Below are 17,208 nucleotides of genomic sequence, written 5' to 3'. Positions count from 1 at the left end.
TGCAAGAGGAGATGGAGAGAAGAAAGTGTTGGGAGAACTGGAGCTGCCCCATGGGTTCATACAGGGCAACGGGGCCCTTCAATATATGGCCCTTTCAGTGAACCCAGACACAAATGGACAGCCAGTGGAGAGATTTCAGAACTGGAGTCATGTGAGCAAAACAGCTCTGTCTGAATTGCAGTTGGGCGGCTACGTTTCAAACCAGTTGAAGTTTCTGAGATGTCCTCAAGGGCATCCCCGCATAGAGGCTGTTGTGGACAGTCCAGCTTCAAGGTGCCTGTTGCAGGGGTGGGCATTGCAGAGTCCAGAAGGAAAGATAATTTGTGAGCCAAACGAAGCTTGGGAAAAAATTGCTACTGCACCAGCTTGCTTCTCAAATAGAAAGTGTGGGGGGCCAGCCGGGGATTCAAACCTGGGTCTCCCAGGTACTAGTCCGATACTCAACCACTATACCACACTGGCTGCCTGGTGTTACGTGGGTGATGTTTTTGGCTTTTCAGACCCTCAGTCAGAGCACCAGAAACCTGTTCAGCACATCTCAAGAGAGGCTATCTAGCGTGTGACCTTTTTCATGTGTTGGGCCCCTTTACAATCTGGGGTAGCCCCATGGTGGCTATGAAACCGTATAAATGCTTGGATTGTGGAAAGAGCTTTGCTCATTAAGATACTGTCCATCAGCATATCCACACTGGGGCAGTATAAATGCTTGGAGTGTGAAAAGAGCTTTGCTCACACAAGAAATGTCTTAAGGGCCATCAACATATCCACAGGGAGGAGAAACCATATAAATTCTTGGAGTGTGGAAAGAGCTTTGCTCACATCTTTTTTTTTTTTAGGGGAAGGGGCCGTGGTCCAGTGGTAGAGCATCTGCTTGGCACGCAGAAGGTCCCAAATTCAATCCTTGGCATCTCCAGTTAAAGGGACTAGGCAAGGAGGTGATAGGAAAGACCTCTGCCTGAGGCCCTGGAGAGCCCCTGCTGGTTTAGTAGCCAATACTGACTTTGATGGACCAAGGGTCTGATTCAGTAGAAGGCAGCTTCATGTGTTCAAGTCGTGATCCAATCCCAACAAAGCAGCCTCCTCATGGAACTTGAAATCCTCCGGGACTAGTACTCTAGGACAGTGGTACCCAATATTTTTAGTATGGTAACCCACTTAAAAAAAAAAAAAAGCATGCACAAATCAATAAAACTGCAAACGCTGGGGACCACTTGAGATTCCTTATCTTCGTATCAGCTTCTCTTGCCAAAGAAGAGAGTAATGAAACAGCAGCTAATTGGGAGGAATTCCTCACAGCACACAACACACTTGTTTTCTTTCTGCATAAGGTTCTCTTTCTCTCCCAGAAAACAAGCCAAAATACCAAAAAGGATTAAAACAAATAGATAAGAAATAAAAGCATTCTGCTGAAGCCCAGCACAGCTAGACGCCGGAACCAAAGCTGGCTGTCCAAGGCTTCACAACTCCCTTTTGGGCCAGGGCCTGCAGGTTGGGAAGCATCAACTGTCAGCTGTTCTCCCCCCCCCCCATGGCATTTTGTTTAAAAATTCACAACTTTTAAAGCACAAGGTTACACTATCTTGTTAACCTTGAAAGCTGTAGCCTGACTGTCTTGGCAAACATCTCCTTGAGGGAAACGCAGGACTTGAGATAATGTTTTCTTATCTAACCAGTGGCTTGATTCTTCCAGTAAAAGCATATACCAGTAAAGCTTTCCTGGTGAGCGGTAGTCCGGCTGTTAAGATCCCCCATTCGCCACCTTCCCATTTTGGCAGGAAGGTTTTTTGTACCCTCAGCCTGGATACTGGCAGGGTTGGAGTTTGTTCCACCCACTTTGTTTTATCGAGCGGCACGCTCGCTTGCCATGTCTCCTCGTGGGCCCAGCCTGATGGAGCTAAAGGCCACTGTGCCACTTTCTTTGGGCTGTTGGGTCGGGGTCACCATAGTATCCCAGTATCTGTCCAAAACTGCTGCCCGCCTTGCCTCATCTGAAAAGCCACATCCCGGTGATTGTGGGTAACAGTGCCAGCTGTGAAATCATTCTTGAGTTGGGTGTGTGGAAGGCACCTCAGTCTTTGCTGCTTTTTCCTCCCCACAGTGGGAAAGTTAATTCCTGGGGTCTTGAAATCTGCTTGGGCTAATGAGCAGGGGGCTGAGAAGCTGCAAGGAGTAAGAAAGGGGCATGAATCACTCTTCTTCCTCTTCCTCCTCCTCTTCTTTTCCTCCTCCTCTTCTTCCTCTTCTTCAAACGCATTGATGGGAGAGGAAGAAGTGAGTGGTTTTGTCCCCTTCCCGCTGCATCTTCTTGCTCTGTGTGCGGATTCCTCCACGTGATTTCCATGATCCTGGAAGTCAGGAAGGACTATTACAGGGAAGGGGAACCAGGAAATACCTCTGATCATGGGATCCATCCCATTTTCTCCCAGGCTGTTAACATTTACTTATTATTTCAGTTTGTCTACTGCCCTCACTCCCCGGCCAGAGGCCGGGCTCAGGAATAAGCAAATCTTGGGCAATGTGACTCTTATAGCTTACTGTTTTACCTGCCTTGAACTGTGGGAGCAAGAGTGGTGGAGGATGGAACTTCAGTTGCCCTTGAACAAAGCCAAATGATAACTAGAACTTCTGCCTCCATTGCGGGGGGGGGGACACAAATGTTTGACTTACTTTTTTCACTCTTTGGCAAAAAATATTTTAAGTGGGAAATGGTTAACTTTTGGGATGCCTTTCAGTATTTCCTTTAAAGCCACAAAGGACTCTGAAGTGTTTCTTTAAAAGAGAGGGGGGGAAATTCCATGGGTGATTTATGAGGCAACCTGGACGGGATGCCAGAAAAATCTTGATGAGTGGCCATGTGCAGCAGCACTGCTCGGCTGATATTAGGAGCAGTCATTTTAGCAGCTGTGAAGAGAACCTCTATAGTATCCTCAAAGCCGCATGCGGAGAAATGCCCACAGTCCAAGAAATCGCCCCATCCCGTGTCTCCTGTGTGCGTCGCTGCACTCTGTGCCTTAAAAGCCAGCTGCAAACTCAGAGTTGGCAGGAAGGAGGGCGTCGGGGGGATGAACCATCCAGCTCCAAGCAGAGAGCAAGTGTGTGAATGTCTCTGGCCGAAGTAAGACAAAGGCCTTGACCATCTCCCACCTGGCTAGAACGTCACACCCAAAAGGGACGGAGGCCGCTGAGAGCCAAATGGCTAGAAAGAAGGGCTGTCATTATAGAGGAGGTTGTGGAACTGTTTGCTGTTGCCCCAGAAGGATGGTGGTAATATATTTGTTGAGCTTTACATAGATGGAGTGCGGGAACTTACTTAACCTTTTTTGTTGAAATACCAGGTCGTAATCTTGTTTTCCTTGGTATTTATGTCCTCCCCATTTACAAAAAAGCAGGTCGGGGGCGGTATGGCAGAATATCCTGGGCCAGGTAGGATCACAAGGATGACATTTGGATCACAAGGACGACATTTCCCTGCTTTTCAGAAGAATTGTGAGTTGCAGGAAGTTTACAGTGCAATCCTGGGCAGAGTTACTCCAGTCAAAGCCCGTTGGAATGAACAAGCTTCAACTGGAATAATTCTGCATAAGATTCCACTGTTAGAGTTCTACTATTGCTTATCCTGCTAGGTGGGGAGAATGTTGCTTGGATTTTGCAACTGAGTGCCTGGTTTGTATCTTTATTTACCATCTAGCGCCAAAGGGCTCAAAGCAATTGTCATCAAATAATCAATTATATTTTTAAAAAGACTCCTCTAAAACACTTAAACACAGACCACAAATCCCCCAAACTGCATATGCACAAACAGCCTTATCCTTATTATAAGCAACACAACTACTATTGATTGCCCTACAAGGTAAACAAAGAACCAACCAAAAGCCTCTTGAAAAAATACAGGCTTGCAAGCCCTCCCAAGAGACATTAGAAACGGGGCCTGTCGAATGGCGGCATGGGTGGGGCTGTAAGGATAAGATAGGAGGCGCGTGAACTGCGAGTTCGTTAGAAGCCAGACGTAGGAAGTAAGACTTTCTCCCAGTTGAGAATGTAGTTGCTTCAGGTTCTGCACACGACAAAACTGGGTTGGTTTCACTGCACAGAATGACTGCAGCCACAAGCAACACCACGGAATTGTGGCTTTGAACTGTACTTACTTCAACCCACCCTGCAAATGGGTTGGTGAATTAACAGAGATTATGTCTACTGTTCTGAGTAAGGCCAGATTTGAGCTACTGTGACCTAGGATTTGTTTAATGCCCCGTGTTTGGTAGTGGTGGTTTTGATGCGTACTAGAAACCAAACTGATAGTCACAAGCTGGTGCTTAGCATGAAGAATGCGCACACCCTTCAAGTACAAACTTTCAGCAGTAAAAAGGTTGAGGTTCACTTATAAACACTGTTCTGGGGGTGTTGTTTAGGTTAATAGACTGAAGTTTGCATGTGGGTAAGTTTGGAAGGAGTATTAATCTGAACCCCTGATCAGAAGTGTGGTATCTTGTACCGGTTGGCACATTACGAGAGCGAGCACTGTGTACCGGGCCCCAAAGGGCCTCAAGCAAGTTAGACAAGCCACACGTGGCTGGTCAGAGGTAAAGAACATGCAGCATTGTTGTGCCATGAGTCCAAAGAGGATGGGGTGGTCTGCTCACCCCCGATCATGCAGCAAAATCCACCCAAGTGCTGGGCTGAAACTGAGTCGTAAATCTGGTCTGTCCTGACCCAGGTGTGACAACCGGTGATTCCAAGGGACAAATGGAGAGTGAGTGACCTCCCTCCCCCACATCACGAGCAAAGAGGAGGAGAAAAGTTCAAAGTGTGTTGTTTTTGCATTCCGTGGACTTGTCCTTTGGACTCAGCTGCACTAAAAAAAAACCAAACCAACCCGGTGCCTCTGCAAAAGCAGGACTGCTAGACAGACAGCAGCCTCATTGGCAGTGCTCAGTTTTGGTGCCCCCCCACCCCCAGCGATCAGTTGTTTTGAGTCAGGCACAAGAGGAAGGGGTTTGTCCAGGTAGCAGCAGGCAGAGCCCACCCGCCTCACTGGATCCTTGGTCTCCAAGTGCCCTTAGCTGCGCCATATGCCCCCCCTGCTGCAGTTCATAGAATCGTAGAGTTGGAAGGGACCACCAGGGTCATCTAGCCCAACCCCCTGCACAATGCAGGACAATTCACAGCTATCCCCCCACACCCCCAGTGACCCAGAAGATGGCCAAGGTGCCCTCCCTCTCATCATCTGCCTAAGATCATAGAATCAGCATTGCTGACAGATGGCCATCTAGCCTCTGCTTAAAAATCTCCATGGAAGGAGAGCTCACCACCTCCCAAGGAAGCCTGTTCCACCGAGGAACCGCTCTAACTGGTAGAGAATTCTTCCTAATGTCTAGACAGAAACTCTTTTGATTTAATTTCAACCCATTGGTTCTGGTCCGACTTTCTGGGGCAACAGAAAACAACTCGGCACCCTCCTCTATATGACAGCCCTTCAAGTACTTAAAGATGGTGACATCTCTTTGGCCATGGTCCTGTCTGTGAGCTGTTTTGTGTCCCCATAAGTGCACTTGTGTGCCTTCCTTGAGTCAGCTGTGTTTGCTTTATGGATGCTGTGAAGAAGTGCGATGCACCCCAGAATTTCCATTCATCGTTTACGGTAATTGGGTCTACACTACAGGCCTGTTGTGAGGAAGCAGGTGGACTTATCTGAGGGTTAGTTGAGACACCAGGGAAAACCCTGGCAAGGTGAGCCATTCCCCAGCCTTAGAGCAATCAATCCAGGGACATGCAAACAGAGCTGGCCAAGGAAGACGGAAGGTGTACCTACCAGCTGATAACTCAGGCAGAATATCACACTCGGGACAGAGAGCTGGGAAGACAAAACAGCTACATGGGATCACTTCCTGTTAGCCAGGATGAAATGCACAGATCTTAAGGGGGGGTGAAGGACCTTACACAGAAGTTATAGATTACCAGGAGACAAGAAGGAAGATCTCTCTTCTGTTGGACCCTTACTGGGAGCCTATTCAAGCCATGAAGGGGCTTAGCTTTTATATTAAGACTCCATTGGTACCACATGTGGTTGACCAGTGGGGAGATTCAAACTGAGGTACCAAAACTGTACCTCCAAGGAGAAAGTGTTTTAACATCTTTTAGGGACAAATTTAGAACAGGGTTAGGAGGATTCATTGTTCTTTTAATCTTTATTCAGTTCTTCTGGATAGAGAAAGCATGTGCGTGTTTTATTTTTTATTAAACAAAATTTTAATGCTGGAAGTCTGATTTCTGTACCCACACCTTTTGTTGTGGAGATATAAGGGGAAAGGCATGTCACTTCCCGAGTGGTGTAGTGACAGGGGCAGCATGACTGCTGCTGAGAGACGGGGGGAAGCTCCCGTTGCAGACTTCCCACCCCCACCCCGCACTCAACCTGTCCACGCAGAGCCTGATCCTGTGCGTGTTTGCCTGGAAGTCGATCCCACTTGGTGTCTCGCAGCCAGAGATCTCACTCAGTAGCCGTGCCACATAAAAATCTGTGCCTCCCCTCCCCATAGGGATCATTTTGCTGTGCACACATGGGCGGTGTGACCAAAGATTTGGGGATTATGCTCCGAGGTTGCATAAAAGGCTCTCTCGTTGGTTGCACGCCAGCTTGTTTGAGTTGTTAACAGCAACCGGCCGGCATGCCTGCTTGCTCAGCAAGTGGGCAAATTTCAGTGGAAAACGTTGTTTTAAATCAGTTACTTTACCTTGGTTTAAATCCCTTTAATTTAAGCTATTCGTAAAGGGAAAACTGAATTTAGAAGCAGGTTTAAATTTTAAAATCGCTGAAAGGGTGAAAAGTTGCAGAAGAGAAATTGCTGGTGAGGGTAGACCGTGGTGTATTTCACACACGAAGCACTGGTGGTCAGATCTCAGCCAGTGCTAGGCCAGTTGGGTCCGCGTGACACACACCCCTTCCTTGTTTTTCTGCCTCCTGCCTGTGAGCAGGTCTTGCATGATGGCAGCAGGTCACTGAATTAATGAACCATATATTTTTTTGCAATGCATCCTTGAACACTTGTTACTTGGGGGGGCGGGGAAGAAGGTTAGATAACATAGAAACCGACCTGCTTGGTTATTCATTGGCAAAAGACAACCTCAAACAGACTGGACTCTTAATGTTTTAGAAGCTGTTTTCCTCCTTCCGCAATATGCCAAACAACTTGTGTGTGTGTTGCATACTGCAATATGAGGAAGGTGTGTGCATTTTCTTCAGTTGAACCATAATGCGCTGAATAAGGCCCACATCTCAGTGAAGCAGAATGTTTGAGCTGTCTTATTGCACACTGCTAGCATGACTCGTTAAAACACAAATTAAAAATTCCTGGCTCGGAGGGCCTAGGTGTTGAAGAGAAGGGTTCAGCCCCAACCTTTTCCGTGCAGTGCCAGGTTTCTGTCTGCTGGGAATTCCTTGGTCTTGAGGAACATTTTGCATTGGGGGTGCTTCCTATGGCCTGAAGTGGTCCCGCCCAAATGGGGAGAACTGGGCCCAAGAAGCAAGAGCTGAATTTCCTGAAGAAATTCTTTCAAGGGTGGTGAGCGTCCCCAAAGAACTACTGTGTATGATCAAGGAGAGGAACATCATTTGGGACATTAGCTCCCCTCAGCTCTGTTTGAACACCTGAGGAGGCCTGGAGAGTTGTTATATCCCCGCATCACCTTCTGCTCTGTGTTCCGTGAATCTTAAACTCTGCCTCCCTAACACAGTCTGCTGTGTCCACTGTCAAAATGGGCAGGTGTCAACGGCGGACTGGGCTTTCCGCTTTTAGTTGGCATCAGCCTTTGTTTCATCCACTGGTTCTGTAGAGAAACCTTTCCCTGGGGTAACTTACCTTATAAACAGGCCAGCGTGGTGTAGTGGTTAAGACTGGTGGTTTGGAGCGGTGGAGTCTGATCTGGAGAACGGGGTTTGATTCCCCACTCCTCCACATGAGCGGCGGAGGCTAATCTGGTGAACTGGATTGGTTTCCCCACTCCTCCACATGAAGCCAGCTGGGTGCCCTTGGGCTAGTCACAGAGCTCTCTCAGCCCCACCTACCACACAAGGTGTCTGTTGTGGGGAAGGGAAGGTGATTGGAAGCCGGTTTGAGTCTCCCTTTAGTGGTAGAGAAAGTTGGCATATAAAAACCAACTCTTCTTCTACTTCTACTTCTTCTTCTACTACTACTACTACTACTACTACCTGGCATCAGCCTTTGTTTTATCCATTGGTTCTGTAGAGAAACCTTTCCCTGGGGTAACTTACCTTATAAACAGGCCCTCTCTAAAGGAGGTTTTCAGGTCAGCAGGATGTTTGCTTGTTGGAGAATATGTACGTTGTTGGCATTAAAAACGAACACTAATGTTTTCTTAAAACCCCTTTTTTGTCGTTTCTGCTCCTCTTCCAGTTTGTGACAGCATCGACATCCGGAACAACATAACCAAGTTCAGCTTGCTGGAGAACTGTACCGTGATCGAGGGTCACTTGCAGATCTTGCTCATGTTCAAAACCAAGGCCTCCGACTTCCGGGACCTCAGCTTTCCCAAACTGACCATGATCACGGACTACTTGCTGCTTTTCCGGGTCTACGGCCTGGAGAGCCTAAAGAAGCTTTTCCCCAACCTGACCGTCATCCGCGGGACTCACCTCTTCTTCAACTACGCCTTGGTCATCTTTGAGATGGTTCACTTGAAGGAGATCGGCCTCTATAGCCTGATGAACGTCACCCGCGGGGCCGTGAGGATCGAGAAGAACGACGAGCTCTGTTACCTGTCCACCATCGACTGGTCTCGGATTCTGGACTCTGCGGAAGACAACTACATCAAGTCGAACAAGGACGGCAAGGAGGAGTGCGGAGACGTCTGCCCCGGAGTGGTACAAGGGAAAAGCAGCTGCCCGCCTACCGTCATCAACGGCATTTTCATTGAGCGCTGTTGGACCTACGAGCACTGCCAGAGAGGTAGGGCAGCACAGCAAAATTTATTTTTTTATTCATTTAAAACCTTTTCATGCCGCCTGTTTACCTGATCGGGGGCCCCAAGGTTGCACACGTTAAAAAACCCCCCACACTATTAAATACAATGTTTTAAATGATGAAATAATTCAGTAAAACCGCATAACAACCAATACCAGAAGAAGGCCAATAACCGTTATTGGTGGTTTTATTGACTAAATGGGATGTTATTCCCCTGTGAGCCCCTCTGAGCCTGGTCTCGGTTGGGGAGAGCAAGGTATTAAATTGAAATAACAAATAAATAAATGTGCCAAACAAAACAAAGTCTTCACTCACTGGAGGAAGACACCGATAGAGGGAGGCAGATGAATCTCCCTTGGGTTGGGAATTCCAAAGTTTTGGTGCAAAGGCTGAGGAAGCCGCCCGTCTAGCCTCAGATGTCGGTGGCAACCGAAGCAGAACCTCTGAAGATGTGCATCTTGTGTGGCCATGCCGTCTGTTTCATTGCCGCTTGACTACTCTGATTCTCGTTGTGGTAATTTATTTATTTGTATTTTAGATTTATATCCTGCCCACCCCCACCAACTCTCACACACTCTTGTCACCAGTAGGTTGGTTATTTATTTAAAGCATTTCTATCTGCCTTTCTCCCCAAAGAACCCAGGGCAGGTTCCAATAATAATTAAAAATAATAAACAGCATACATACAAGTTTAAAATGTAGACATTTAAATGTTTAAAATGTACAAGGCAGAATTAAAAATAATCTAAGAATACGTTGGGCCGTGCCATGCGCTTTTCTGCATTTCAGAGGAAGTGGAGCCATCCACCCCTCCCCTCATCTGCTGTGTGAATCTCCAGTGTCGCCTGTGCCAGTTCGGTGTGGCTTCCGTGGCCCCTTCCCATGTGACTGTTTGGGGCTGCTCAGGTTGACACGGCCTCAGATACTGAGTCAGACTGTTGGTCCATCGAGCTCCGGTTTCACTTCCCCGACTGGCATCAGCTCTCCCGGGGAGTGAAACGGGGGGGTCATCCCTCTGAGATCTTTATAGCTTAAGATACCAAGGATTGAACCAGGAACAGCCTGCGTGTGCTCTCCCATAGGAACCCGGATGCTTCAGAAAGGCAACTTCTGGGCACTTGATTTCTGGCCAAGGCAGGAATCATCAGCCAGGGATAGTGACATGACTAACCAAAATGGTTGATTGAAGGAGGGCTGATCCATAGATGTGGAAGAGTCTTGGGAAAATCTGGCAGCCGAAGGCGACGTTCTTAACCCCACCGCCCCTGATCAGCCCCCGATGAGAGTGGCAGTGCCCGCCTACCATGGCATTCCACCTGCTGACAGTTGCCAACCAAATATCTCAAGCAAACAGCAACTATGGCTCTAATAGAAGGTAAATATTTCTAAAAGAACAATGCTTTAATCAGCTATAAATCTACATCTTTTAACATTTCACAAAATTCCAATATACAAAATGCATTCACAAATGGTGCTAGCAACTTATCTAACCATAAACCCGAAACCTACAAATACCAATTCCAACTTAAGAGTTAGAGTTGATATTTGTAGGTTTGTAAGTTAGAGTTGATATTTGTAGGTTTGGGGTTTGTGATTAGATAAGTTGCTAGCACCATTTGTGAATGTATTTTGTATACTGGAATTTTGTGAAATGTTAAAAGATGTAGATTTATAGCTGATTAAAGCACTGTTCTTTTAGAAATATTAACCTTTGATTAGAGCCACAGTTACTGTTTGCTTTTGATAGTCAACAGCATTTTGCAGCACGATTGTATTGGTTTTGATAACCAAATATCTCAGGCAGGATGACTCTGCCCTCTCCCCTCCCCATGTCTGAACAGATCCTGTTGTTTAAGGGCCACCATTTCTAAGCATGGAGGGGGGTCAGCTCCTTTCATGGCTCGTGGTCACCCGCCGATTTCTTCCCATCTGCCAGCTACTTCCACTGGCAGCCATCGCAGGATCTGTAGCCTCTGAGCCGGTCCTGCTCGGAGCCCGTGTGGTGTAGGTGATCAGAGTGCTGGATTCGTACCAGGGAGATCTGGGTGTGATTTGCAGCTTGGCCCATGAAGGTGAGTGGAGGGGGGCTTGGCCCCGTCACTCACTCTGCCCCTCCACATCACAGGGTTGTTATGGGAAAAAAGAATGGCATATCCCCATCGCTGTACACCATTCTGAGCTCCTAGCAGGAAGAGCGGAATGTCAGTGGAAAGAGGTTCTGTGTGTATCTAAATTCCTTTCTCCTGTTTATGGAAGCTGTGTGAGTCATCGCTGTATATGAGGTATAAACGTAACTGGTGACTTTCTGGATTCCTGCCTGACTTCTGGCGTGCCCGTGTGGCATCTTTCTCCATTGTTTATTTGACCCTGTCACACCAAACCCAGAAGTGCAGGAAGAGAGTAAAGCGGACTTGTTGGGAGCTCCTGGCAGGGTTGGCGTGTGTGAAGCCAGGGGTTGCGTTGCCCTGGGGGCGCACACCTAGGCATACTGCTGCTGGAAGCACCCAGACGTAATGTCGGAGACTTCTTGGAAGTTGAACTTTGCCAGCGAATCGAATGCCTGAACCGGGGCGTGTAGGCGTGGGTTTTAAACTCAGAAACTGTTTCGTAGTGGCGCTATCAAGTAAACTTTTATCACTGCGCTGCCCACTTGAAATCTTTTGTGGCCAAGTTTTGGGACTGCTGGAGGAAGGCAAACAACCACTCGATTTTAATCTGCTTGCTAAACCCCTGCTTGAGCTTCCTTTTAAGTGCTGTTTCTTTTTTTTGTTTTACAAGGCCAAAACATTTGGAGTGGCACCTCTCAACTGATAAACTACTACGGAGAACTTAAGCAGTGATTACTTAAGAGCCAGTGCGGTGTAGTGGTTAAGAGCGGTGGTTTGGAGCGGTGGACTCTGATCTGGAGAACCGGGTTTGATTCCCCCACTCCTCCACATGAGTGGCGGACGCTAATCTGGAGAACCGGGTTGGTTTCCCCTCTCCTCCACATGAAGCCAGCTGGGTGACCTTGGCCTAGTCACAGCTCTCTTAGAGCTCTCTCAGCCCTACCTACCTCACAGGGTGTCTGTTGTGGTGGGGCGGGGAAGGGAAGGTGATTGTAAGCTGGTTTGATTCTCCTTAGAAAAGGTAGAGAAAGTCGGCATATACAAACCAACTCCTCCTCCTTTCTAAACTCACTGTGTATTGGCCAACTTTCCAAAGGCTCTTCAGGCAGTGCCTGCCCCTAGACCAGTGTGGGCAATCGAAATATCACCATAACCTAACATTCTCCCTTGGGATCCAGGCTGTCTTCAGCCAGGCAAATCCTACTGGTGGGTACCGTGTGAAGGACTGAAGCAAATGGTTTTTTAAACTAAATCACATGAACACACATGAAGCTGCCTTCTACTGAATCAGACCCTTGGTCCATCAAAGTCAGTATTGTCTATTCTGACTGGCAGCGGCTCTCCAGGGTCTCAGGCAGAGGTCTTTCACATCACCTACTTGCCTAGTCCCTTTAACTGGAGATGCCAGAGATTGAACCTGGAACCTTCTGCATGCCAAGCAGAGGCTCTACCACTGAGCCACAGCCCTTCCCCCTGCCAGAATCGTCCTGTTCCTCCCCCACCCAATAAAAAACAAAGAGAAACACTTGGAAATCATCCTACTCTGGTACTACGACTTGGACGGGAGGGAAGGGAGAGATTAGCCTCCAGACACCAGGCACTTTGCAAGGAGGGGAGGCTCCAGAACTCCTTTCCCTGTCCCGAAGGCAGGATGCTGACTTATGCTGTGGTAGACCCTTGGGTCCTCTGGCTCAGTCTGGCTGTCAATGGCTCTCTGAGGTCTTGTGCATGTAAAGCATGAGCTCCATCACTGAGCCACAAAGTTCATAACGGTTAAGAGCTGTTCAAGAGGGGACCAGCCCGTCTCAAGAGAGGCACCCTTTCCAGCACCAGAGGGCTTTCGACATAGGCCTGGTGGCCGTCTGCCAGGGATTCAGCACCTGCATTGAGCGGGGTGGTGGTGGTGGTGGTGGTGGAATCGATTTATTTCTTGGTTTGTTTACTTCATATTGTCTGCCTTTCTCACTGAGATTCAGGGCATATTATGGGATATAGACCACTGCTGTTATATAGCATACTGTATTCACTGAATAATGCAATAGGACTAGGTTTACAGAGTTAACACCAACAACAAATTATCTAAGGCAAAGGTTTACTAGAAACAAGACTGAAAGTGTATTACAAGTTGTAAAGCAATGCAGTAAAATCAAGGTGATCCTTACAGGAATCATCCCAGTGGACTTCAATCCTGCTGCATTATAAAAGTGCACGCTTAGGCTTTTCCATTCTTTTTTGCCCTCAAGACACAGCTGACTTATGGCCACCCCATAGGGTTTTCAAAGCAGGAGACATTCAGAGGTGGTTTGCCATTGCTTGCCTGAGCGTCACTCTCCTGGTATTCCTTGGAGAGGTCTCCCATCCAAATACTTGTCAGGGTTGAGGCTGAGAGTGTGTGATTGGCCAAGGGCCACCCAGCAAGCTTCCATGGCGTGAGTGAGGATTCGAACCTGGGTTTCCCGGATCCTAGTCTGACACTTTGACCGATACACCCTGCCGGCTCTCTTTCCATTCTAGTACCGATGAAATTATTTTTGAAAAAATGCCCTCCTGAACACTTCCATTTTGCACGTTCTGTTGAATGATAGAAGTGTGGGGGCTTTCCTGACCTTCTTGGGCAGGCCATTCCGCAAGATGAGAGTGACCACTGAGAATCCACGTGAACCGTCAGCGGCCAGTTTTACCCACTTGCAGGGCAGCACCTTTAGAAGGCTTCGCTGGGATGAGTGGAGCAGGGCAGGAGGGGCCGGCCAGCTGAGCAGGGCAGGAGAGGCCGCCCAGCAGGTATCTGGGCCCCAAGGCCATTCAAGGCTTTGTAAGCCCCTCCTTGCTTTAACACTATCACAAGCTCTGACTGTTTATTGACTCTCAGGTAAACAGACTATGCAAAATGGAATTATTTAAGAGGGCTTTTCTGCACAGGCAATAGGACTGTAAATTTATGGTTTGGAAAGTTGCATTTCATAGAATCATGGATTTGGAAGGGACCACCAGGGCCATCTAATCCAACCCCCTGCACAATGCAGGAAATTCACGACTGCCTCCCCCTCGCACCCCCTACTCCACGCCCAGAAGATTTGGTCAAGGGATCAGGGCTGTGACTTATTTCTCCTGTATTGTTGCCTGTTGCTTTAAGTATTGCTCCGGCTGTGTGGTTTCTGTACCATTTAATCATGTCCTAAGCAAGACATGTATTTGTTACGGGCACTCTCCTTTCTATACTTCAACCATTACTGTTCAGAGTTCACCACGGTCTGTTGAGGCTGATCTCTGTCAGTTTCAGTAGACAAAATAGCCAGCGGTGGTGGTGCATTGACCTTATACCTGAGCACAGGTCCTCAAACCGCTTCGTCTTTTTCATTTCTTTGCACGTAAACTTTCTCCCCGTGCCCCTGAAAGCTTTCCAAGGGGGAAGCAGTTTCTGCTCTCAGACAGAGCTCTACCTTGGCATACTTGCTTGCTGTAAATTTTAACTTGTTGGAGGGGGGTGAGTTTCAAAGCATTCTTTGCTTTTACACTTCATCAGTTGCTGGTTTTGCAAAGGCGCACAGGGAAGAGAGAGGCTGAAAGAGTGAGGCAAGAAAGAGCAGGACGGTGGGATATGCCCCCAAAGGATGTTCTCCTGGGAGTGTCAGAGCTGTGAGGAGAGCTTCCATCCTGTGGGCCTTCTGGGGAACTTTTCTGATTTTCCGCTTGCTTCTCAACTCTGTGGAAGTTCCTGCCTCTACCAAGCGCTTGAAGAAAAAGCTCAGTAGCTCAGTTCACAGTTGTGTGGTGGGGGGGGGAGCGATAGAATGGTGATCTGTAAAGTTTACTGAGGTAGGAATATTACTTGGCAACCCTTTGCTGTGACATTTTTAAAAATGTCCTGGGAATTCCTGTAGCCATAAACTGGGTTTTTATCTCAGGTCAGTTCCCTTTTCCACCCGGCAGCTTCTCAGTATGGGAAACGAGTCTTAAAGATAGCCCTGAATTAGCTCAGCTATTCTCAGGGGTGTGATATTTCTTAAAAACTTTTGAAGTGCGCACAAATATTTTCTGTTGCTAGCAGGAGGAAAGGGCCTCATTGGCGTAGCTGGCCTTCCTAGTCTCTCCCCCTTCCCCGGATTCCGCTTCAGTTTCTTCTCGGCCATTCCACCACAGCCGCCATGCGGTGGTTGAAGACCTCTGCCGCGTCACCTGGACACTCAGGCAGAGAGGTACAGAGCTGGGTGTCATCAGCACGTTGATGGCACCCAATGCCAAAGCTACGAATGATTTCTCCAAAGGGCTTTACATAGAGCTTGAATGGCAAGGGGCATAAGAGTGCACCCTGTGGAACCCAACAGGGGAGGGGCTGTGGCTCAGTGGTGGAGCATCTGCTTGGCATGCAGAAGGTCCCAGGTTCAATCCCCAGCATCTCCAGTTAAAGGGACTAGGCGGTTAGGTGATGTGAAAGACCCCTGCCTGAGACCCTGGAGAGCCACTGCCGGTCTGAGCAGACAAGACTGAATAAAATATTGTCGAAGGCTTTCACGGTCAGAGTTCATTGGTTCTCATAGGTTATCCGGGCTGTGTAACCGTGGTCTTGGTATTTTCTTTCCTGACGTTTCGCCAGCAGCTGTGGCCGGCATCTTCAGAGGAGTAACACTGAAGGACAGTGTCTCTCAGTGTCAAGTGTGTAGGAAGAGTAATATATAGTCAGAAAGGGGTTGGGTTTGAGCTGAATCATTGTCCTGCAAAAAGTAACAAAGGTAATGTGCTAACCATTGTCCTGTAAGTATCAAGATAATGTGCTAATGAGGGTGTGGTATGTTAATATGGAACCATTGTATCCTGAAGTGATCTGTTAATGTGTGAAATCCAAAGCTAATCTGCATGGCTATTGGTGACTGTAGTCTTTGTTAGTCTGGAGGTTTTCAAGACAGGAAGCCAAGCCTTATTCATTCTTAAACTCTCTTCTTTTCTGTTAAAGTTGTGCTGATGTTTATGAATTTCAATGGCTTCTCTGTGCAATCTGACAAAATAGTTGGTAGAATTGTCTAGTCTTTCAGTGTCTTGGAATAAGACCCTGTGTCCTGTTTGTGTCCGTCCATGTTCAGCCACTGCTGATTTCTCAGGTTGGCCCAGTCTGCAGTATTTTTCATGTTCTTTTATCCTTGTTTTTATGCTGCGTTTTGTTGTCCCGATGTAAACTTGTCCACAGCTGCAAGGTATACGATATACTCCTGCAGAGGTGAGGGGGTCTCTTTTGTCTTTTGCTGATATACTTACAGGACAATGGTTAGCACATTACCTTTGTTACTTTTTGAAGGACAATGATTCAGCTCAAACCCAACCCCTTTCTGACTATATATTACTCTTCCTACACACTTGACACTGAGAGACACTGTCCTTCAGTGTTACTCCTCTGAAGATGCCGGCCACAGCTGCTGGCCAAACTTCAGGAAAGAAAATACCAAGACCATGGTTACACAGCCCGGATAACCTACGAGAACCAGACAAGACTGACTTTGATGGACCAAGAGGGGTCTGATTCAGTATAAGGCAGCTTCATTTCAACAGGAAAAGTCCCATGCTGGTGACAGCTGGTCTCTGAAAGCAACACTTGGATGCCAGTCCTTAAGGAATAATTTAAAGCAGTAAAAGCACATCCACTTAATAATGACGCACTGTAATCGAAGACCGCGGATAAATCTAGCAGGAGACGCAAAGAGGCACGGCTCCTTGTCTGCATTCCCTTACAATTCCACAACAATAATAGGGCTAAATACTTAATTTTAAAAAATGAAAGCTAGGATCGAGTACATCGTTGCAGTTGGTTGTTATAACGCCATAGCGATCTAGCTGTTACTGGCTACAGGTGTTTTTTTAAAGCCCAAAAAGTCCTCCATTGGTGCTGAGGTGGATGGACGAGACAAGGAAAACTCCTGTGTGGATGCTGTGCTGCCCCTGCAGATGCCTCCTCATTAGCCTGAAGAGGAGCAGACTGAGAGGGGGCATGAGATAACCATCTTCAAGTACTTGAAGGGCTGTCATAGAGAGGAGGGGGCCGAGTTGTTTTCTGTTGCCCCAGAAGGTCGGACCAGAACCAACGGGTGGAAATTAAATCAGAAGAGTTTCCGTCTAGACATTAGGAAGAACTT

The 17,208-nt window shown here is 47.6% G+C and overlaps 1 protein-coding gene across 1 annotated transcript in view; it reads left to right on the top strand.

Moving 5' to 3' along the window:
• INSR (insulin receptor) overlaps positions 1-17,208 on the top strand; it is a 69,029-nt gene that overhangs the window by 8,097 nt on the left and 43,724 nt on the right. The window contains exon 2 of the mRNA XM_056867568.1: positions 8,412-8,963. Coding sequence (XP_056723546.1) covers positions 8,412-8,963 — 552 coding nt within the window. The remainder of the gene's footprint in view (positions 1-8,411; positions 8,964-17,208) is intronic.

The sequence above is a fragment of the Euleptes europaea genome, chromosome 2 (assembly GCF_029931775.1).
Source record: "Euleptes europaea isolate rEulEur1 chromosome 2, rEulEur1.hap1, whole genome shotgun sequence".
In the NCBI taxonomy this organism is placed as follows: Eukaryota; Metazoa; Chordata; class Lepidosauria; order Squamata; family Sphaerodactylidae; genus Euleptes; species Euleptes europaea.
Note: the sequence above shows the minus strand (reverse complement) of the source record. Positions and strands in the feature narration are given on the sequence as shown.